The sequence below is a fragment of the Euleptes europaea genome, chromosome 2 (assembly GCF_029931775.1).
Source record: "Euleptes europaea isolate rEulEur1 chromosome 2, rEulEur1.hap1, whole genome shotgun sequence".
Taxonomy (NCBI): domain Eukaryota; kingdom Metazoa; phylum Chordata; class Lepidosauria; order Squamata; family Sphaerodactylidae; genus Euleptes; species Euleptes europaea.
The window spans coordinates 121,346,645-121,370,985 of record NC_079313.1 but is presented as its reverse complement, the minus strand read 5'-3'; the positions used below and the strand labels follow the sequence as shown (position 1 = coordinate 121,370,985).

Here is a 24,341-nt window from a genome sequence, read left to right as displayed (position 1 = left end):
CATTTTTTCCCCTGTCCAGTTGGCAACCTTAGCTGATAAAAATGGTAATTACTGTTCCAGAATGCTGCATTTCATTGCTTCCCCCATATGAACTTTGAGACATTTTGAAAATCCTCTCATTCAAAACCAAATCGAGATGGGAAGACGAGTAGTGCCTATTTCCTGCGGCCATTTCTCCTCAGCAAACTCAAATGTAGGAACAATCATTCTTCCACAGGTCCTATTGTGTTTGTTCCCATCCCTAGGAAGCTCAGCTGTGGACGGCTGCACCTTGTGCTTTACTCCAGTTATTACCACGCTGCAAGCTGGCCCCAATTTTTATCCTAAATGATAGGACATAAAATTTTTAGAGGTCTGCTGAGCTGAATCGCCTCCATAGATTTTAAGGGAAGTTCTGCACAATTAGCAAATTTTCCTTGGGGAAAGGGAAGGGACACCTCTAGGTATACCAGTTCATGTTAAGTATGCAAAGGTATGGGAAGGTTGCCAACCTCCAGGTGGTGGCTGGAGATCTCCCGCCATTCCAACTGATCTCCAGGCGACAGAGATCTGTTCACCAGGAGAAAGTGGCCGCTTTGGCAATTGGACTCTATGGCATTGAAGTCCCTCCCCAAACCCTGCCCTCCTCAGGCTCCGCCCCAAAAACCTCCCGCCGGTGGCGAAGAGGGACCTGGTAACCCGGATGGGACATGACAATGTTTCACAGTGCCATCCTAAGCAGAGTTACAACCTTCTGTACACTGAAGTCAATGGGCTTAGAAGGTTGCAATTCTGTTTTAGTGTGGCAATGTGAGGTGCCTTTTCCCAGACATTTTAATTGAAATTTTATCTCATCCTTTTTTAGGTGTTGGTTTATGGCCTGCATACTGCTGTTTTTTTAAATAACTTTCACTGTTTTACAGCTACTGCTTTTAATTTCTGGTTATGCTGTTTAGGCTCCTTCATGGAGCTTTTACCATTAGTTTTACGACTAGTTTTTGTTAACTGGTCTTATTATTTTATTTTTTATGCTGTTATGGTTTGTTTTGTATTTTGTTAGTTGCCTTGAGCAAACAGGTCTCTGGAGAGGCAGCCTATACATCTCCAAAATAAATTAATAATGACAGGTGTGTGCATTTGTGGGGGGGAGTGAAATTGAGATAGAGTTTGGGATGCCGACCAATACCATAATTGATTTTTTTTGGGGGGGTAACCCTATACTGGTTTGGGTTTATTTGGGGGGATTGCCAGGCGGGATGTTTCCAGATTTACTTTTTAGTGCATTTACCTGCTTCCCCCACCGCCCCCCCCCCACACACTTCATTCCTTGTTTACATTTATTTAGGTTTTTTGCTGTTTGCTTTGGTTTCTAGTTTGGAGTTTTTGTAAAGGTTTGGTGCTTTTGTAGGTTGCTCTGTTCTATGGGATTACATGTACATACAAGTTAAATGTGCATCGTTTGCAGCCACCTGACTGGAAATGCTGATTTTCTAACACTCTTGAGAGCGGAATGGAGTCTACACATATAAGGTGTGTATGCACAAGCACACTCTGCGGGCAAATACATATAGGTTAGTGATGGGGCCAACATGCTCTATCTACTCCCCCTCACAAAATGTCATACATACCCAGGGCTGGAGATCACAAGAAAGCAATCAGTTCCCCTTTCCACATAGCTGGTGGCATCCTCCGCCAAATAATATTTTGGCAATATTTAACTTTCAAATAAATTCCTTCCCCCCTTGAACACAGCAAGCACATTTTCACATCTTGTTCACACATCGCATTCCCACAATGAAAACATCCAGAATTTAAAAATTCAGCATGCACTAGCAAATTCATGAGATCCTGTTTCCAAGTTACAAGGGCTATGTTTTGCCACAATTCCAGCACTGAGTCTCTACATTTTAAACTCATCCTTCCTTCAAGAGAGAGCTCTGGCTGGCGCACATGGTTCTCTCACTCCCTCCATTTTATTCTAGTAACAACCACCCTGTGACTTAGGTCAGGGTGACGGGAGAGTAAGGGGTCAAGCTTCATGGCTAAGTAGGGATTTGAACCCAAGTGTCTCCAGCCCCCACCTAGCACAGCGTCACACTGGGCTGCTCTCTAGTTAGGGTTGCCAGGTCCCTCTTCGTCACCGGCAGGAGGTTTTTTGGGTGGAGCCTGAGGAGGGCGGGGTTTGGGGAGGGGAGGGACTTCAATGCCATAGAGTCCAATTGCCAAAGCAGCCATTTTCTCCAGGGGAATTGATCTGTCACCTGGAGATCAGTTGTAATAGCAGGAGATCTCCAGCTGGTACCTGGAGGTTGGCAACCCTATCTCTAGCGCCATAGCTCTCATATCCTGATAAAGCAGCCCTTGATTTTGGACACACAATTCTGACTCCCTCAGCTGCCCAAATGTCTTCTGCTGCCTTACAGAATTTCACTCATTCTCCCTTGCTGCTTCTTACGCCTTCTTGAACATGACATTTAAACCCCAGATCTTTACTTTACTTTTATTGTTATTATAAAACATTCAAGTGAAGACAAAAGCAATTTTCAATAGGACAACACCAAAGGACTAATTCATGATAATAGTAAAACCGTTTAGCCGCTTGTATAATTCCAATAATAATAGAGTCCATAAATAAATCTGTAAAAGCTAAAATAAAAATAAAATAAAATGCAATAAAAATATGAATATGAATTTTAAAATTTTAATTCATTTAGCATTTTTATCATTATACCTGTGGTACACTTTATATACAAAAGCACAGAACTTAGCGACATTACTTGTGATTTGTGGGTTTTCAGCAGAGAGGAGTTTTTTGAGTTGAGTTTTTAACCCCAGTTCAAAACTGTCCTCTTCTGTGATGACTTTGGACTCATCCCTTAGTCCTCAACTCAAAATGAAGAAATTTCCTAACTGCATGATTGCCATCTGCTCCTCATTTGCTCCAGTTCTTCTCATTTTATCTTCTTGCTGTGGATTTGGGACCTTTCTCTTGTCTGCATCTCCTTCTGCTATTCAGCGTATGCCTCAAGAAAAGTAAACACTCTCCAGGGGAAGGTCCTGATGTGTATTTATATTATTATCTACCTAGTTTTATCCCACCCTTCCTCAAAAGAGCTCAGGGTGGCATATATACTTCATCCATCCCTTGGGTTAACCCTATAACAATCCTGTAAGGCAGATCAAGTTGAAAGAGAGTGACAGGTCCAAGGTGAGTAAGGGTTTGAACCCAGGGATCTGAGTAAGGATCCGAATCTAGTTCAACACTAGCCATTACACCACTCTGGCTCTATAAGACCATATGTCCCCATCATCCTATAACACATTTATAATCCACCGCAGCTGCTGTTTCTATAATTGATAGAAAGATAAAAGGCCTTTTTGCAAAAGTTGTATTTTTGTATTTTCACTCCCCCCTTTTATGGAGACTTCAGAGACTCGTTACAAAACATTCACTGTATAACTCAGATAATGTAGCTCCCCTTAGAATATAGGCTTAAAAGCAAGCATCTCTGCATTTTTAACACTGTGAAAATACAGAATTGAAACAAACACTCCATGAATCTGGGGTTGTTGTTGTTCTTTGTTTTGTTAAACTGAGCATGGTGCATATTAAAAAGCTAAACTGGTGTTCTCTTCAGAACTGGTATCTTCTTTTAAAATTTCTGCTGGTACTGCCATTTCCAACAGTGTAAAAATATATGAGAATTCTGGTACCTTGGACACATTTGCAGATGCCTCTATAACCCTTAGTTAAGCCTTTCTACCAGTACTAACAGTTTGTGCTACCTTTTTAAATCAAGGTTTATTGACCACCATCTAGAATATTACGTCATGCTCGAGAAACAGTAGTGCAACATTTGTAGGGTTGCAAGCTCCAGGTTGGAAAATCCCTGAAGATTTTGGGGGTGGAGCCTGAGAAGGGCGAGGTTTGGGGAAGGGAGGGACTTCAATGCCATAGAGTCCAATTGCCTAAGCGGCCATTTTCTCCGGAGGAACTGATCTCTATCTCTTGGAGATCAGTAGTAACAGCAGGAGATCTCCAGCCACCACCTGGAGGCTGGCAACTCTAAACATCTGCAAACCCCAGGCCATTCTTCTGACTTCCAAAATAAATGATGAATAAATATTAGGTTCAATGATAGGGATTCCATATATGGGAACTGTACGTTTTTGAGAACTTGGCCACGATAAAAGAAATCCACTGCTGCTTTTGTGGTCACAGGTAACCGTTGTTTTAAGAGCAAACATTCAGCTAATGCAATTGTTTCCTACCAAGAAAACCAACAGAAAGTAGAAATTCACTTACCCAGCAAAAAGTGTCTTTTTCAAATAGTCAGATCTCTGCCATTTTTTGCCTTGCCCTTCCTCCAAGGAGCTTAGGGCAACACTCATCATTCTCTCCTCCTGTTTTATACTTATAACAGCCTTGTTAAGTAGGCTAGGCTGAGAACCACGGGCTGGCCCAAAGTCACCCAATTAGTTTTGCAGCTGAGCAGGGATCTCTGCTCCTAGTTCAAGCGCGGTACCACATTAACTCTCTCAGGTAGGGTTGCCAACCTCCAGGTGGTAGCTGGAGATCTCCCACTATTACAATTGATCTCTAGGTGACAGAGATCAGATCCCCTGGAGAAAATGGCTACTTTGGCAATTGGACTCTATGGCACTGAAGTCCTCCCCCTCCCCAAACCCCACCCTCCTCAGGCTCCGCCCCAAAACTTCCGGCCGCTGGCGAAGAGGGACCTGGGAATCATACTCTCAGGTCTGAAAAGAGAAATGAAGACATGAAGCTACTTTATACAGTGCCAGACCCTTGGTCCATCAAGGTCAGTATAGTTTACTCAGACTGGCAGCAGCTCTCCAGATTCAAAGGGAGAGAGCTGTCTTTCATGTCACTTGCTGCCTGATCTTTTTAAGTGGAGATGCTGGGGATTGAATGTGGGATCTTCTGCATGCAAAGGAGATGCTCCACCACAGAACCATGGCCCAAATTCATGCAATGATCAGAAGATGGGCAGTGTAAGCAGTGTGTGTAAGCAGTTCCATCAAAGAAAACATTAGAAAAGCAACTTTGCCGCACTATCCAAGCCGTACAATCCAATCCAGCCATTTCTTGTAACATTCCCAGCAAATCAAAAACCTTCCAGATCACAGCCTCTTAAAAATTGGTACATGTCCGCAGTGGCTTCAGATAGAGAGTCTAAAACTATTTTGCTACATATGTGCAGAACCGAATTAGCATAAATATATGCAAACTCAAATGTTTAATTGATTAACACGAAAGCTTGACCAAGGCCCAAAATTGTTCTAACAAGGAGGGAACTAATTTGATGTTCGCATTCTAAACCAACATTGCCTTATTTGAAAAATCTCTAGCAGATAACATGCTAACTAGAACTCGGTTTCCAAATTGTTCTTTCTCATCCATTTCTGTCAAACTAAATTATTTATTCATGTTTCAGATTTCCCCCAAGATGCATTTCAGACTGCCGTGCATTTCAGACATTCTTTAGTTATAATTAGAGACTAGAGCTTAAGTCACAAAATTCAGATCTGAGGCTGCAACTCGGAAAGCTACTGGGGGGGCTTCTGCAGCGTTTAGCATATGCATAAGTGTTGCAGAATGTCTCCCGTGTTAAATATCCTAAATTATTTTAGATAATCTCTTTATGCCATATCACCAATATACAAAAACACAATGGTTGAACCTCACATGTGTTCCGTAGCCCTTCACAGATGGCTCTGTTTTGCAGTAACTCCTATTGCTCAAATGTTCTCTAGAAACTACAGGTAGAGTATCCCTTATACGGACATCCCATATCCAGACTGATCCTAAAACCTGACCCTTCCAGCTGGCATGCAGGCAGATCCATGCCGCCTTCTTTCAGTGTTTCCTCTCACCTAAAAAAAAATACAGTGTCCACTGCATCGTAGGTGGAGACTGAAAGCCTGTCGTTGTTAGCTTGTTTTTTGTTGTTGCTCTTTTTTAACAGCTGATACAGGTATTCTGGTGAGATAGTTACACCTTTCTGATGGTTCAATGGTCACAAAACTATTGAAAATATTGTTTAAAATTACATTCAGGCTATGTGTATGAAGTGTATATAAAACATAAATGAATTTGGGTCCCATCCCCAAGATATCTCATTACATATATGCAAAAATTCCAAAATATTACAATATGCGGAAAGATTTGAAATACAGACCACTTCTGGCCCAAGCAGTCCGGATAAGTAGGGTTGCCAGGTGCCCGCTGGTGGCGGGCAAACCCCCGGCCATTTACCCCTCTGCCCGCCAACCACCTGAGGGTCGGTAGGCAAATGTGCACGCGCATATGGCACACAGCACTTCCGGTTTAGAACCGGAAGTTCCTCCTCGCAAGGGGCCTTTACCTCTTAGTTTGAGTGGTAAAGGGCCGCTTTACCATTCAAACTAAGAGGTAAAGGCCCCTTGCGAGGAGGCACTTCTGGTTCTATAGGTTGGATCCAGCCAGGATTTTCCCCCCACTCTCACCCATTTTCCCTTCAGACTACAGCCCCATCCCATATGGCTTTTGTACATGATTCCCATCATAACCTTTTCTGAACGGTCAAAGAGGATGCCTCCTTCCTTTTTTACCAGCAGGAAAGCTAGTTGAATCCAACACTGTGTTTTATGTAACATCCTATGCACAATCCTACGCATAGGTACTCCAGTCTAGCCCACTGAAATCGATGGGCTTAGACTGGAGTAACTCTTCATAGGATTGCGTTGACAGAGAGTTAGAGACGGGAAGGAAGGAACGTATGCCTCCAGTTATGCTGCCTGAAGCAACAGCTTCACATTGCTTCATAGTAAGGCCGGCCCTCTCCCAACCATTCCAAGGATTGTATTGCTGGGATCTGGTGCTCCTTTCTTGTACTGAAAGAAGCCACATGCAACTGGACCCTGAAAGTGATGTCATGCCCCTCTAAGATTCAGTGGAAACTCTATGGTAAATCCCACCAGCTGACAACCTTACATTCAACACCTTTTGAGTTTTTTAAAAATACTGCAGTAGGTAACTCCATAATGATTGGGGGGGGGGGGACAAAAGTTCAAGAACCCAGTCTCTATCAGCAACTTAAAACCTGGGTATGGTTGACTATTAGGGTTGCCAGCCTCCAGGTAGTAGCTGGAGATCTCCTATTACAACTAATCTCCAGCTGATAGAGATCAGTTCACTTGGAGAAAATGGCCACTTTGGCAATTGGACTCTATGGCATTGAAGTCCCTCCCCTTCACAAACCTTGCCCTCCTCAGGCTCCACCCCAAAAACCTCCCACTTGTGGCAAAGAGGGACCTGGCAGCCCTACTGACTATCATCTGGGTTGGTGAAAAGAACAGGGAGCAACTTCCTTCTCCCCTTCATATGTTCTAACTGGTGTTTAAGAAACCTGGCCAGTCATTTCATCCTGTTAACACACACAATGCTAGCCTGGAATGAAGGAGACAAGAGGAGATAAGGCAACAGATTCATGCCTCTGTAAGAACCAGAGCTCTCCTCTTATTTGTACATTCAGGTCTCCACCTCCCCCCCCCATCCCAAGCCGGCTCCTAGAAAATCTGACCCACTGCCAAGTTTTCTCACCCCCCGCTTCCGTTACCATCGATGTTTAAAACATCTTCAGTGCCATCTGTATGCTGGGGCTCCGAGGCTTTCAGATAACTATTCGGAAGAGATCCATCAACGTTCTTCCCTGTTTACACTTTTTGAGAGAAGTACAAGGGTTCATCTGTTTGCTCAAGCCTTGTAGTTGCTAAAATGATTCCAGCAAGGTGGTTACATTATAGTGGATATGCTGTTGTCAGTGATGTTTCCAAACAGGGCACTTTGTTGGTGCTTTTGTCCTAAAGTTTTTGCGAGCAAGCTGCCTTGAACAGCAAAAAGAGCAGAATGTCAACTATTTTAAATAAATTAATCAAACAAAATGATCCATAACAATTAAGAATGGGATGTGGGCTTCAGGAATCGCATGCAATCTCATCAACACTTAAAAAGATGCCAGAAATAAATTCAATGGAAACTGTGGAAGAGTTTGTCGTGTGAGCAATGTTTTGTTACCTTTTGACAAGAGAAAATATTTAATACCATTATTTTTCCACCACAGCTCTGAATATTAGTTTGAGTGTCACAAATAATTAAATGCTTATGACTAAGAGACATCTTTAGACATTTTGACAATACGTATTAAGAGGTGCTTCAAGAGAAAATCTGCCAAGTTCAATTTTTATTATGGTACTAAACAATGATGCATTTTGATTGAGTTTGTTCTATACCTTCTCTCCCCCCCCCCCCCCGCCCCTACCCAGGAAAAGGAACAGGGTAGTATTCAGAGATATTACAAAGAAACAGCAACCATATTCTTCGTTTTCCAATGTTTAAAACGCCAGTATTTTGCATAGCTTCAAGAACAGCATGGCTGTGTTTTCTATGTCACGGCACGCTTTACTCACAGTGTAGGATATATGAGAGAAGGGAAAGATTCTAATTAATGGTATGTGTGTACATGTCTTTCTAGATCTGATGCTGAATGTCTAAGAAGAAGAGGAGGAGTTGGTTTTTATATGCTGACTTCCTCTACCACTTAAGGGAGACTCAAACCGACTTACAATCACCTTCCTTTCCCCTCCCCACAACAAACACCCTGTGAGGTAGGTGAGGCTGAGAGAGCTCTAACAGAGCTGTAACTTGCCCAAGGTCGCCCAGCTGGCTTCGTGTGTAGAACCTGGGAAACAAATCCAGTTCACCAGATTAGCCTCCGCTGCTCATGTGGAGGAGTGGGAAATCGAACCCGGTCTCCAGATCAGACTCCACCGCTCCAAACCACCACTCTTAACCACTACTACACCATGCTTGCTCTAAGCAGCTACAGGCAAGCAAAGAGGTACAACACACAGGCTAAAGTCCAGAACCTCATGCATGCCTGATGCTAATCTCCCACTGCTAGCTGTGGCAGATGAAGTTTCAGGAGTACACAGGTCTCCTTACCCTACATGGCCAATAATTAGGATGCTTTGTTTGTATATGACTGGAGCCTTATCAGATTGAAGCCATGAGTCACAAATGGTTCAGCCCTTCCCCTCATATATAGTGACAAACAAAAGTATTTTCTGGAATCTGTAAGGGGGGGAAGCATTGGATCACCATGTTTAAGCATTGCTGAGAAAAAGTAACATGAACTGGCAACATCATTTTCAGGGCTGGATTAGCCATCAAGCTAATGATGTTACAGAAGGCAGTATTTTTTTTCCATTTTTCCTAGTCCAGAAGAAACTGGATTGCCAACTCCAGATTGGGAAATTCCTGGAAATGTGAGGGTGGAGCCTGAGGAGGGCAGAGTTTCAGGAGGTGAAGGAGCTCAGCAGGGTAAAATCCCAGTGTCCACCCTCTGAAGTTGCTGTTTTCTCCAGGCGACCTGATCTCTGCCATCTGAAGATCAGTTGTAATTCCAAGAGATCTTCAGGCCCCGCAGGGAAGTTGGCAACCCTATGAAGAAAGCACCTGAATTCCAACCTATAGCATGGGTCTCACTTTCAATTATTTACCCACTCATACATTCACTCTATCTCGTTCCTCTTTTATTCTACACACTCCTTGTGATCCTTCAACTCTCACAACTTCACTGGAAAAAACATCCCACTCAAGTCAGGATGGGGATGGCATACTGGTCACAAGTGCAACTCCCCAAAATGCTTTCGGAATTGACCATTGGGTTTGGTCTGGCAGGCTGAGGCCACAGTCATGATGTCATAACATTCACAGGATGCCAAAGTAAAACACTGCATTTGCAAAGCGGACGTGTTTTCCGCATCAGGATGATTCTCTTCTCACCACGATTCTGGCAACGCTGAATTGCCATGCAATTACATTTTGGGGCAAAAGAGGAACTGCTGTCAACGCGGTGGGAAGCCGGTGACGGGAAAAGCAGGCTGTGTGAATGAGCTGCTAGTCAGTCCCCTGATATTAGGTAGCACTTAATTATGCTTCCTTGCTGAGTACCTTGAACAGTTTGCCACTGCATGATATCATCACCGGAGAATGCTTCATGGATACATTGCTCTGGATATACCCCTGAAAATTAAAATAAAGCCAAAATTACTAGCACTTTTTTTTTAGAACTGTGCTTGGGAGTGCTGCAAAATGCCTCCACTCTGATTATTATTACTCCTTATGAACAGGGTTGCCAGCCTCCAGGTAATAGGAGGAGATCTGCTATTACATCTGATCTTCAGCCAATAGAGATCAGTTCCCCTGGAGGAAATGGCCGCTTTGGCAATTGGGTTCTATGGCACTGAAGTCCCAACCCCTCCCAAACCCCACCCTCCTCAGGCTCCGCCCCAAAAACCTCCCACCAGTGGCGAAGAGGGACCTGGCAACCCTAATTGTGACTCATGACCCCTTTTTGCCTTACAGGATCACAACTGCAGTTAAATTTAGACACATCTGCAGGATGTGTTCTGTCTCTTTGGTACCCAAAGCTGACATTCTATTTATAAAATGTGTCAAATTTCCTATTTAAAAACCCTGGACATTATTTTTAAGGATATCCTACATATCTGCTATAGATAGCACAACACATCTACTCAACCAGGATTGTTACATATGTACTGAGCCTTGCACAGGTTTACCATGTCTGTCTATGTTGGAAGGATGGCACCCACCAGAAGCAGGGCCTTTTCAGTGGTTCCTCCACACGCTACTGGTTATTGCACGTCATTTCACTATAGCCATCATTTACAACTGGATTTTCCTGGGGAGACAAGGCCCTTGCAGTTAATGACTGATATAATGCAACAATAGCACAATACTGAACAAGGGGAGGGGCTGTGGCTCAGTGGTAGAGTATCTGCTTGGCATGCAGAAGGTACCAAGTTCAATGCCAGTTAAAGGGACTAGGCAGGTAGGTGATGTGAAAGACCTCTGCCTGAGACCCTGGAGAGCCACGGCCAGTCTGAGTAGACGATACTGACTTTGATGGACCAAGGGTCTGATTCAGTATAAGGCAGCTTCATGTGTTCAACATGTGGGTGTAGGCTATGGGATTCACCACCCCAAGAGATTTTCTTGCCCACTGGCTTTATTTCGAGGGCAGGTGAAGATTGTTCTTTTCTCCTATGCTTTTAAATTCTAATAGTTTGAGGATTCTAGATTCAGCAGCTGTTTTTTTTTTTTAAATGATTTGTATCATTTTTTTTGTTCTTAATCTACATTTGCCACTTTTGTTAACCATTTTGGACATTTGAGTGGTCAAGTAGTATAAAGATGCCATGAATAAAGTAATAAAATAAGCAATATCTTTTGTTGTAGTTCCAGCCAGAAAGTCTTTTGTTCTGAATGTTACCTATAATGAAGAGCCTGATAAACCCCCAAAGCTAAGAAAACACCATTCCTCTTTAGGAGACTTGGGATCTTCCCCTACCGCGTGGCCTTGAACAAACAAAGGCTATCTCAGTGCTTTAATTTTTTTTTTCCTACTGGGGAAGACAAAATAACAATATCCACCTCCCACAGCCGCTGAGATAAGTAACACAGAGAGAACTTGGCAATGCTCAGATGGCAAGGGCTGAGTACTGGGAGACTCCTTCCTTCCAATGCATGCCATTTTGCCAAACAGATCTATTCAAGCTCATGGGATGGCTAAAGCTCATTTATTATACTGCTGTTCAATCCTTCTTCTCTATCTGATTTAATTTGTATCCTGCTTTTCTCCTTTTTGAAGGACTCAAGAGAATCCTCTTCCACTCATAACTAGTTTATTTTCTATCAGAGTTGCTCTTCCGCCACTCTGTCCGAGGATTATCTACAGTGCTACAGTGAACGCACACCTCTCTGCAGGTTGTTTTCTGTCCCCTTCGTACCCACAGATGACATCCTGTTTAAAGACAGTATCTTGCTCTTTCTCTAGAATAAAACTCATTCATTTTATGGGATGGAAAGGAAATTTTCTTCCGGACACACAGAAAACTATAGAGAAAAATGTCAACCTTTATAGTACGTGTGCAAAAGACCAGAGATATAAACACTCCTTTAACCTGTATATTCAGGGGCCTTTGATCCAGAAGCTTCTGTTCCTTTTTCTTTCCTAAACACAGTCACACACCAAGAGCTGAAATCGTTCAGTGGATTTAGATGGATATAATTATTTTCACTGAAATCACAAACAGCATGACATTTCCTTTTCCAGTGCAAACCATGGAGGAATCTTACAAAAGCAGGCCAAAGATTGTAAGCAGGACGAGTGTTTGGGGACTATTTAATAACACTCCCCCCACCTTTTTCTAAAGAAAAAAGTGATTATAGTAATATAGAACAAGATTTTTCTACAAGTTAAGATCAGTTATATCTGAGTTTGCTATTTTTAAAAAATAGAGGTGTCCCCCCCCAAACACAATCAATTATTATTGTAAACCAGAATGCAAATCCTTGAGGGAAATTGGGCCTTTTCTCGTCTGCATACACAAAATCAGGCACAACAGGTTTTTCAATTAAATTAGTCTTCCGAGAGTGATACCGGAAGAACCAAAAAGCTTCTTAAAACCTTATTGCTTTTCATATTTGCCACCTGGGGCTATGGACCTGATCTTTCTCACTAAAAGTTTCTGTCGCTGTTACCGTTCCTTTCTTGACATGACCAATTTTAACGGTTACTCAAGATGGATCGTGTTATTTTCACACGTTCAGTGGCTCAGCTTTTCCGCAGCCATTTAAGGCGGAAGACGGTGCCTATCAAAGTCCCTTTTGCATCATGAACAACTTTAATGAGGTAGGGTATCATTAGATGATAGCAGTTTTATGCTGAATGCAAGGAGAGAATATAGGCACTTACGCAGCAAAGAGCAAGATAGAGAAATAATAGATACAATATGCAGAGATGAAAGAAGCGAAGACGGCATCTCATTTACATAAATACAATAAAAATGCAGCATTAATGCTGCAACTTTTCCCTCGGAATTTCCCCCCCTCCCAATAAAGTTGAACAATATTATGTTTATTATCACAAAGAGCTGATAAAGGAAGAGAGTGCATTTCCCACACACCTTGCAAATGCATTAAATGTTGTAGCAAAGTTCCTGGCTATTAATACGTTTGGATTTAATTGCTCCTAATAGCAATCTTTTATCAAAATGCACTTTGAAGCAGCACCTCAAAAACAGGGGATGGGATTAGAACCAAAATCAGTATTGGGCTGGTCTATGGCTGAAGTGAAGGAACCCAACTGCAGCCCTGTTATCTTTTCTGCCATTTATTTCACAGGTACACAGATTCAAAGACTTTATACAGCTGAAGTTCATAAGTATTTATTTTTCCTTATCAAGAACAGGAGGGGAAGGGTTATTTTGTTTGTTACCTCCCTCTCCCAAAATTGCCAAAAGTTACTTCAAATACTAATTCTAAACCATTTCATTGGGGGGGGGGGGTAATCCGATAGTTTTCTATCAACACAACTGTGTGGTCTATGTTTCTGCATTGCCCACCACATGTGTGTCTGAGCATACATGTATGCATGGGGACTGAGAGCATGGAGATGCATATTTGCGCAATTATATCCCCTTAGGTCTTCCTAAAAGAGATTGAGTTCAGCCTTGGTCAGACTGCTGGGAGGGAGTGAAACAGCATCAGCACTGACTGTATATCATAAACCATACTTTTTTTTTACCAGAGTTTACTACTCTCCCATTTTTTTACCAGTTGAGGTTTTTTTCTTTCTGTGCTTCTGAGGCCAAAAACCATACTTCTTCAGAAACAAACCTCTTTGTAGTTCTAATCTAAACCTTGAATACACTATTTGTCTCCTGTTTATCCTTATGTTTTCTGGTTTGTATTTCCCCCCTTTTTTAAATGAAAAAAAAAGTATACCTACCAGTGGCAATTACCAAAGGGAACGGCTAAATGTAAAGAGGAGCAATACATAGTTTGTGACACATTTCCTCTAGAAATCTTGCAAAGATACCCTTTCCCCAGCTGATTCTTTTCCCTTTCCAAATCAAGGTATTTCCAGCTTGCAAAAGACAATGCTAAGCAGGTGGTTTTAAAAATTATCCAAATTATCAAACGTCATACACCAGAGGTCATCCTGGCATGGAAAGACGCAATTTCGGTTGCAAAATATAAATGGCACTTTAGAGGAAATCTGATTTTTTCAGTATTTAAGGATTGTTTCTTTGAAAGCTGCCACCACCGCAATCTAAAACAGACCACCCATTTTAAGGACTTCTGAAAAACCATGCTGCATTTTGTTCCACCGCCTCTCAAAATAAAAATTCAGTTCATGCGGGGTGCGGGGTGGGAGGTGGGATGCAGAAAAGCGTTTCAGAGTTGCATTTGTAAGTGTAAAGAAATATCACAGTAATAATGCCATTGATTTAGAAACACCGCTGTAGGACTTGAAAGCAAAATACAGCAAAAAGAAAAAAGAAAAAAAGGCAGACCTCTCCGAGGACTCCACAGGAAAGTTCTACAAGAAGGCTAAGGGCAAAACATAACTCATGCCATAACCCTAATAGTATCCCTGTATTTTTTCAGATTAAGGGGCTAACCTCACCATCCTTTTAACTGCCAGGTCTGTGAAAGGCTGCAATCCCGTGCACGTTTAATTTGGGCATAAGCCCCACTGAACTCAGCTGGAGTCTCTACTGAATCAAGCATGCATAGGGCTGAGCTACTCGTGGGTAAACTGTGCAGGGCGGTGCCAGCAAGCTCACAGATTCTTGTTCTTTTTAAGAGACAATGCAAAAAAATAATAATTCAGATTTGTCCATGAAACCAAAGTCTTCTGCTGTGGAAAAAAATACGTTTCCAGCTGGCTGTCTCCAGTGTCAGGTTGGAAGTCTCCTGGATCTGTCCCACAGCTTGTAGGAGCACGTTCTGGGAGGGGAAAATTCTACCAACATCTTCAATTTCAGAACGAATGATTTGTTTTATCAAACTAAAAATTAACAAAGGGCTATTTTCAAAGCTAGACTTCCCATTTTTTTAAAAAAGGACATCACCCACACATCTCCCTGTCTGCAATACGACCTGAAAGACTTTAGTGGGTTTTTTTTTTCCAAAGAATGACTGTTCTACATTTGCAACTAATATGTCGCTCACTGGAACATCAGGACTTAATGCCTGTAGCATATTAACTTTTTTTTGAGAGGGGGGGAGGTTAACATTTCAGCTTTGAAAGGCTGAGCAACAGTTTAATACAATGGCTGCTATACTTCCAGCTGTTAATCAAACTACAAAATCCTAGGTCCTTAGACTGATATTAAATTGGGCTTTTCAGGAGAAGGGCAGGGTTGTGGTTCTGTGGCAAAGTATATGCGTTCACAGGGTGCCAGGGTCATCTGCTGCCATCTCTACTTAAAGGATGTCACAGAGCGGATGTTAAGCAAGGCCTTTCTTCACTGGTGGAGACCTCTGGACAACGGTTGCCAAAACGAATAAGCCAACAGACTGATTTGGGTACGATGCAGCGTCATGTGCTCCATTGGCGGGATGAGTTGCTATCAAATTTGCACAAAGCAAAACATTTGCTCAGGCAAAACATTCAAGGGATTTGAAGGAAAGCCCACCCCCCAGATTTCTTAGATCACTGACAAACTATACTTCCAGTAAAATTCAAACCATAAGATTCCTATTCATTTTTTTTAATTATTTGTTATCAAGATTTATGCCCCACTTTTCTACCATTTAGGATTTCAAGGCAGGCTTCCAAGTTAGTTTGATCACAAACAAACAGTAAGAATTTGCTTGCTCCCATACCGATGTCAGTTCTGGCCAAATTTGTGAAATAGCAGATGACAATATATGGATGTACGGGAAAAGTTGTGGGGAGGATCCTGGTGGAACTGCCCTCCTCCCTTGGCTGATGTACATTTACCAAAGACAAGAGGGAGGGTCTCACATCCTTGGCTGGAAGCCTGTAATTCCCTTCTCTCGTGCACAAATGACTCACTGTTTTTAAATTGCAACAACTCTTTAGGAATGATGTCCGCCCTGGTGTATTATAGAATCACTAGGGTTGCCAACCTCCAGGTACTAGCTGGAGATCTCCTGCTGATAGAGATCAGTACACCTAGAGAAAATGGCCACTTTGGCAAGTGGACTCTGTGGCACTGAAGTCCCTCCCTTCCCCAAACGCCCTCCTCAGGCTCAGCCTCAAAAATCTCCTGCCAGTGGTGAAGACGCGGCAACCCTAAGAATCATAAGAGTTGGAAGGGGCCATACAGCCCATCTAGTCCAACCCCCTGTTCAATGCAGGATCAACCTAAAGCATCCCTGACCAGTGTTCGTCCAGCCGCTGCTTGAATACTGCCAGTGAGGGGAAGCTCACCTCCTCCCTAGGCATCCGATTCCAAGGCTGAACTACTCTAGGGCGAAAACGCATGGTCGCTTTAGCCTCCTCTATTCCCTGTTTCAGCCAGGATTCAGCCAAGATCAAACACATGCATTTTCGCCTAACTGCATTTGATCTTGGCTGAATCCTGGCTGAAACAGGGCATAAAGGAGGCTAAAGCGACCATGAGTTTTCGCTCTTACTGTAAAAACAAAAACAAAAAAAACCCCCCCACATATCCAGCAGGTACCTTTCTCGTTAATAGCAACAAGTAATAGAACTTTTTCTAGCGATCTAGTAAATATTTGATCCTCGCTGGAGATGGAAAGGATTATGAAAAAAGTATGTGTTTGAACAGGGCCAGCACCAGAGAGGAAATGGGCCTTTGCCAAAGCTCTCAGGCTAGTACAGGGCTCCACAGCCTCACAGTGTTGCCATTCTGACCTGGCATGGAGGACCTAAGGAAGACAGGACAGCATGAGAGAAATCCTAGTTTGCATGACCCCACATTTTACCCACTGTGTGTGCTTTATCCGAAGGCCCCCCCCCCTCAAATCCTGGAGCAAACAGCCACGGGCTTAAATTTGAAAATGAAGGAGGAAATGGGAAAGGTATTCTTTACAACTTGTGAATGCTGGAGATTAAAGATCACGGAGGTGTAAATGGGAAAATACAATAACTGATGTGTATTATGAGATAAGCACCATAAAGTTCAATCAAAAGAACCAAAAGTGCAATCAAAATTATCGCTTGTTAAATAATCGGGGGAGGGAACCCCTTTAAATTGTTACCAGTTATTAACAGATACGGGTTGTTCACATCAGTGACAATCTGAATGCTGTTGTCAATCGAACGTGAGGATTGCTATACCGATTCCTTCTGAGACTAAAAATAATAATAATGAAATTCACGTATATAGGTGGATACAGATGGTTGATTAACATAGAGCAACGTACCGGGTATGTATGTCACCAATTGGTAAAGTGGTTGTTCATGTCATCCTACCAATTGTTCAGGAGACTTATCTCGTAATCAGAGGGAAATGTATGGTTAAACTGTAACCTGGAGTGGGTTCGATTCCCCGAACACAATACGAGTGGTAACAAATTCTCTAGTGCTAGAAAGGAACCCTTTCGTTCATTAGAGAAGCAACGTCACGCCTCGTTTGCGAACACGTTTACTTTCGTGTCATCTTCCAAGGTAATGATATGGGGAGGTGATCTAAAGAGTTCTAAGGCAAGAGATATTTAGATGTTTTTGATGTACATATCCTTTCCTGGGGGAGATAAAAGAAAGATGTTGCAAATTTTTATAGCACTAGTCAGGTCTGTTTTGTTTGGGATCTGACTATTATCCTCTTAATAATATAGCTAGAAGCAACATTACGTAAAAGCAGTACCTCTAATGTTACAGGTGTACTCTTCCTATACTGTATTTCATACTAAGGTCCTCTATCCTGGAAGAATGCAGATTGGCCCGTCTGAATGGATTGTTCGCTATTTAAATAACCGGTACTATTAAGGTGCAAATTGCAACTTTTAAGTAATGATTGCTAATAGTCTTATGTTTACTGCCACACAAGGACTCTCATGAAAACAAAATCTGCATTATTCATTTCTAGCTCCCGTAAACAAAAGTAAATGCAGCTGGTTGCTCTCTCGGTTGTACTTCTGAGCTTTTGCTTCTTAACGAGGAAACCTACCAGGGCCCAGCAAAGGGAAAAAGGAGAACCAAAAAGGAAGACCCATGCAAAGTGTTAAGCCCAGATTTGTATTCAGTAGCAAATTCATAATTGACAAAAATAAAAGATGCACATCTCAACAGGCTGCAGGAAGAAAGCAAGGCTTAATCCTGAGGAACTGTGTTGAAAAGATATTTCCGAAATATAGGATTTTTTTTAAAAAAAATTGAATTAGCATACCAATTTAATTTTAGTCCTAGCTTTTCCCTTTCCCTTCAGTTGTGATGGGTCATCATGCAATGGCTGTTCCCCAGACAGCTGCATTTAAAAAAATAATAATTTGGATACAATATTCTGGGCCTGATGTTCATTTTTCTTGCCACAATGTAATCCCATTGGCTACAGGAGAATTCCTCCTGACTCACAGCCATGGGAGCAGAGAGGAATCAGCCCGACAGTCTGCAAAGCACCTTGGGCTCTTTAGGGATGGAAGATAACAATGCACATGTAATATATCATTACAAATAAATGTATGATGTAATGTCAGGGACTGACCTAAAAATATTCAAACATCTGCTCGAAGAATTATGCAGACAATCGTGAAAAAAAGAGAGAGAACAATACTGCTGAGAACCGAGTCAAGGAAAGCACATGTGTTTGAAATCGCTGCTTTCCTGACTCAAAGTGCAATTAAAAAAAAATAGAAGATTCTGAGAACGAAATATACCATCATCAACTCCCAACAGCATCTCCGCCGATCCGCTTACCCCACCAGGTTTTCTTACAATACTCTATAACATCTGATAGAAGGAATTCAGAATTTCAAATTAATAATAGGGGAGGAAATTGCCCACGTAGGTAGATTTTTGTCAAGCTGTGGGGACTTCCCTGCTGATTCACTGGTTTGTTCTCTCTAACCTTTATGCTGTTCATTAATCAAATGAGAAACCTGCTTTCGAAGTCACCGCTTGGACGTAATTGTTTACAGTTGTGCATTGGATTTAATTTCAAGCAGTGACCAAGGCAGCTATGCCCAGAATCACAACACGGCCATCTTTCTTCTCAAAGAGGTTAACGGGCCTCCTCCCCCCAAAAAAAGTTGCAAACTTTTCTCAACCAACGCAATCACAACCTCAACTGAGCTGAAATCCCACGAGCCTTCCAAACAATAAGGATACTTCAGGTTTAACCCCCCCAATTTTTTTTAAAAAGACTTGCATATAAAGGAAGCAAAAGAGAATGATCCCGCCAAACATCTGGATAATTCATTCTTCCCACACTCCTTCCTCATTCTGCCTCAGGCCATGTTGTGGCACCACAGCCTTTTGAGACCGGATTTGCCTTATAAAACAGAACCCTCATACTACAGTTAAGAAAATAAAAGTCAGTTTGGGGTGATGGGTGGACATCTTACAGCAAGGCTGCACACTCCTGAACCTAGGTAAATTCAAATTCAGGAGTTTTCTCACCCACCTGCAACAAAATGAACTGGGTTATAGAGGCGCGAGCTTGGAAACAGGGCGACCTGTTTCACGGTGGAGTTACTGGAAGTGGTGTACTGGAGTTATTATACAAATGGCCAGACAATTGTTCCACAGTCTTTATTACCACTGTTTCAAAGTTGTTTTCATGGGGAGTGGCATCTTAGACAAGGATCAGAGATGCTACCAAGATAATGACCTAGGAAGATGTTATCATGTAGCGGGTGCCTAAATGCAGGATATCGTGTGTGTGTTGCTTCTCCACCGTCTCTGTCCTCCTAGTTTCTAGCATAACTTGGAGAAGAAAGCAAAGTGGGAAAGTTGGATGATAAGGGCATTTTTTCAAAGATTTTTTACATGGAGGAGACATCTATTAAGAGATAGGGTGCAGCTAGGAATCACAATAACAACATAAATGCTTCCTTGAATCATCTAACTCCCACTGTAGAAGCATTTAAAACCCTCAGAGTCATAACTAACAATGCGTTTTTAGAATGTTTCACACCGGGAATACAAACTACCTTTCCTTCCTTTCTAACAGCTTCCCGTTTTTTTGGCAAGCAACTTAAGCAGCAAACATGTGGCTCTACAGTAACCTCTTCCCCTCTAAATTGTTGTCTTAAACATCTGCACAAATAGTGAAGGAAACCCCATACAAGATTCCCCAAAGGCATGTGCCGAGTGTTACCTATTAATTTGTATTACCTAAACAAATTTTCGCATGAGAATATTTGAAGCAGCCTTTGGATTGTGGGTCCAAGTCTAATTGGCTTGCTGTTAATTGGGGATTATTTAAGCATTAGTTTAATTGTTATATTCATAAAAGTTACAATAAAGAAAGTGTGTGTGGGGGGAACTGCCAAAGTTCAAACTGCGCCAAGTTTGTCAAAAGTTTCTCAAACCTTATCTATCCCCCCAAAAAAATAATGTTTCCCCTTTGAACGCTTTCCTGAACACACCCCAGTTTGAGATTTATTCATGGTCACATCTTGAAACTTTCTCAACAGTTTTTAATGCTTTATTATTTAGGCTGTTAATGGAAGCTCAGAGAGTTAACTGGCGATCTGCAGGCCAAGAGTGAGAGTTAAAAAACAAAACCCCAACTATTTAGCTACACTGCTGTACAGCATTAATCTAACACAAAAGGGGGGGGAAAAAGAAAAATCCCACCCACATTAAAGCCAAACAAGATAATAATTGTGCATGCCTGGCTAAAGGATTCTAGAGGGCCAGGCCTGCGTCACTAGCACTCGGGTTACCATAGTGAGTGATTTATTGATATATATCAAGAATGAATAGATCAAAGGCAGCAAGATGACAGGTGATCAATCAAATGTCAAATCAAAGCTGGCAATCAACTGGAAACCTGGTTTTTTTCTCTCTTAGTGGGCAGGTCTAGCGGCAGGGGAAAAAAAAGAAGCTCGCCTCTTTCACCGCGCAGAAACCAAACCCCACCGAACTAATTTTTTAAAAGCAACCAAGGCAAACTTCCACGAAAACGCAGGCTCAAAACCCACTTTGGAAACGACTTCTCGCCCAGGCCTCTCTGCCCATTTCTGGTCTTCAGTTTTCCGGCCTCTCTAGCAAACCGGCTGCAAATGTTTCGGTTTGGGTTTTTTTTTAAGTTGGAAAGTGTTTCCGCCCCTATTATAAACAAACAAACAAAAAAAAACAACCCACGCACTCACAACCGGACCGGGTTGGCCCCGGGTTGGCACACAACAAGGGCTTTGCAGAACTGAAACCTGAATCACAACGTGCAAAGGTGGGGGGGGGGGAGAGAGAGAGAGAGAGAGAGAGAAGAACTTGGTTGGAATTTAGGGATGGTCTCCCAGCCCTCGTTTGATTTCCTGTTGCGATGTCCCCCCCCCCCTCCACCACCGACGATCAAAGGCTTGGAAGTTCAACCGGCTGGTTCATCCGCAGAGACAACCTCTGGTCTGACTTGGCTGGCGCGCGCGCTCACCCCCCCCCCATTTGCCCGAGAAACAAAGCTACAGAAAGTACGATCGCCCCCCCCCCCCAACCACCACCACCACCACCACCACCTTTTCCTTTCCAACGCCTCCTTTTCCAGCAACCGCGACGACAACAAAACATCCTGGCAGTATCCCTAGGAAGAGGGACGCGGCGAGAGGATGGGAAGTGGGAGGCAAGGGGGGGGGATGAGAGAGATCGAGAGGGGGGGGGAAGAGGGGAGAATCCGAGCGGAAGAAAGTTTGGGGGGGGGGAGAAAAGAAAAGTTGGACGGGGGAGTCCGGATCCGCCGCGCGGAAAGGGTTTCCCGAGCAGCCCGGGGCGCAAACACCGCAGGCAGGGCTTTGGAGGGGAGAGGGGTGGCGGTGGAACAGCGTCCGAGTTGCTGGAGGCGCGTGTGCGCGGAAGGGAGAAACAAGGGGGGGGGTGTTAAAATAAAACCCAAAAAAAAGCCGGTCCGATAGGGGGGGGGAGAAAATCCGAAAGGGCGACCCGAACATCCAAAATGCGGGGGAGGAGGGGAGGGATGAAAGGTCTTTAAAAAAAAAAAACACAACCCGCCGTGGAGGGAGAGCGGGGTGGGCGCCTTACCTGCTGCCCGCTTGGGCGCCTGCTGTTTCCTCCTTGGCATCGCCGGACTTTCTCCAGCCGTCCTTCTCTCTTCCCAGAGCCGGTTTGCAGCCTCTCCGCCGCCCTCTCGCAGAGCCTCGCTCTTTTGGCCTCCCTCTCCCTTCTCCCCCTCGGCTTGCCTTTTCCCTCCCCGGCGGCGGCGGCGAGCACCCTTCGGTCTCCTTTGGCACTTGAGGGACGAGGATCAACCTGTTCGGGTTCTTAGTCTTAAGGGCGATTTGTTTCTCTCTCTCTCTCTCTTTTTTTTTTTTAGGATCGGCGGTCGGAGGGGGGGGGGGCTGCTTTGGGGGGTCTCTCTCTCTCTCTCTCTCTCTTGTTTTGTTGGAACTGTTGCAAGACTTGCTTTGATGCCAAAGGAGCTCCAACGTCAAGGGAACCTTCACAGTGCTGGTTGTGTGTGTCGGGGGGGGGGGATGTTTTCAGCGGATCAGGAAAAAAAGAAGACAAAATCTAGATCTTTAAATAGTTTAAAAGCAAAAAAAAAAAAAGCAAGTCGGGTGTAGGGTTTTTGCTGTCTCCTTTTTTCTCTCTCTCTTTTCCTCCCCTGCTCCCCTGTTTAATTCCCCTCCCCTCTCCTCGCCGCCTCCTTCGCGTAGATCTGTATGGCGGATTTGGTGTGTGTTTGCTGAGAAAACTGCAGGTTTGCTGCTGTCAGATGCCAGGTTGTGAGTGATATGGAAGAGGACAGCGAAGCTTTTTGGGATGGAAGGAAATCGGGGGTTCACACGCGCGCACACACGAGCCACACGCGCGCCCGAGCACACACGCACACACAGACCGGCAGACACAGGCAGGGCGAGGCGATGCCAGCAAACATCGATCCACTGAGCAAACTGTACATTAACAAACTCCTCCTCCGCGACCTGATGACAGGATGAAATTTACTCCGAGCAGACAGAAGGCAGTCAGTTTATTAAAGAGACAGGGCTTTGCTGCTCGCAGGCGCTTGGAAGGGAGAAAGGGGGGGGAGAGATGGCGGAGAGGGCTAGCCCACCTCATTTCTGCCACCCTCCCTGGAGTGCCAACCTGTTTGCGCTCCTCTTTCTCTCCCTTTGCCTCTTCCTGCCCCCTCCCCCCTGGCCCTTTCTTGTGATCCCTACCTGGCTAGCCTCTGATCACTGAACCAGAGCAGAACCGGCTTGGGGGAGTGGCGTTTACCAATGTGTAACTTACCTGGATGGCCCAGGCTAGCCTGATCTTGTCAGACCTCAGAAGCTAAGCAGGGTCGGCCCTGGTTAGTATTTGGATGGGTAGACCACCAAGGAACACCAGGGTTGCTGTGCAGATGAAGGCACTGGCAAACCACCTCTGTTAGTCTCTTGCCATGAAAACCCCAAAAAGGGGTCGCCATAAGTCGGCTGCGACTTGACGACACTTTACACTCATACACGCACAACTTACATTTTACAAATTCATTTTTTAAATCTCCACAACAGATCTGGAAACTAGCAACAGGGGTGCTCTCTGGATGTGGCCAGAAGTCCAGAGCGGGGCGGAGCGTGTCCAGAGTTCCCTCTCCGGGGACTGCTTCAGCACACTGGTGTTTTCTGCCCCTCCCAGACCACACCACTGGGAATAGTTGAAAAGCATTTCTTGGGGGTGGGTGGGGAGGACTGGCCTCTCCTCTTTGATTCATGCACACCCACATCGGGCGAATGGTACGTGATAAAGTTCTCTGTTTCCCACACTTTTGGGAAAATAGGTTGCTGACAAGTTCTCGCCAGCAGAGAAGGGCACGCAGGAGGTGTTGGGTTGCCTCTGGAACAAACTGTGTGAAGTTTCCTTTCTTCCCTCCTTCTCTGTTTCTCCCAGGTGTTTGGCAGCGATAGTCAGATCAGGGCTACAGCTGGCTTATGCACCGATGCGCCATGAAAGGAACTCCCAGGAATGGAGAAGGAGGCTTTAGAAAGGTGACGGGGAGGGACGGGAGGAAAGAGAGGGTGAAATAAGGGCATAGGAGAGGGTGAAATTTGCACAGTGTGTTTTCCCTGCATACCCTATTGCTTTTGGGCATACAAGCTACACATCACACACACCTAATTGGACACGTGCACATCCAGTGTGAACCAGCCGCGCACATGCCAAGCTCAATCTCCACGCGCGTGTTTGCCGCGTGTAAACACATGGCTCGTTCACCTGGAAGCGATATTCTGTGCAGGAAACCATCTTGCATGAACTTGGCCCTGCGGAGGAAGTAACATTACAGCCCCACTTGTGTGAGAGTGATCCAGACATATTGAAAACATCTGGAGG

The 24,341-nt window shown here is 43.9% G+C and overlaps 1 protein-coding gene across 1 annotated transcript in view; it reads right to left on the bottom strand.

Moving 5' to 3' along the window:
- Positions 1–22,089, bottom strand: part of TSHZ2 (teashirt zinc finger homeobox 2) — a 251,732-nt gene extending 229,643 nt beyond the window's left edge. Inside the window, exon 1 of the mRNA XM_056845219.1 lies at positions 22,050–22,089. Coding sequence (XP_056701197.1) covers positions 22,050–22,089 — 40 coding nt within the window. The remainder of the gene's footprint in view (positions 1–22,049) is intronic.
- Between the last annotated feature and the right edge of the window lie 2,252 nt (positions 22,090–24,341).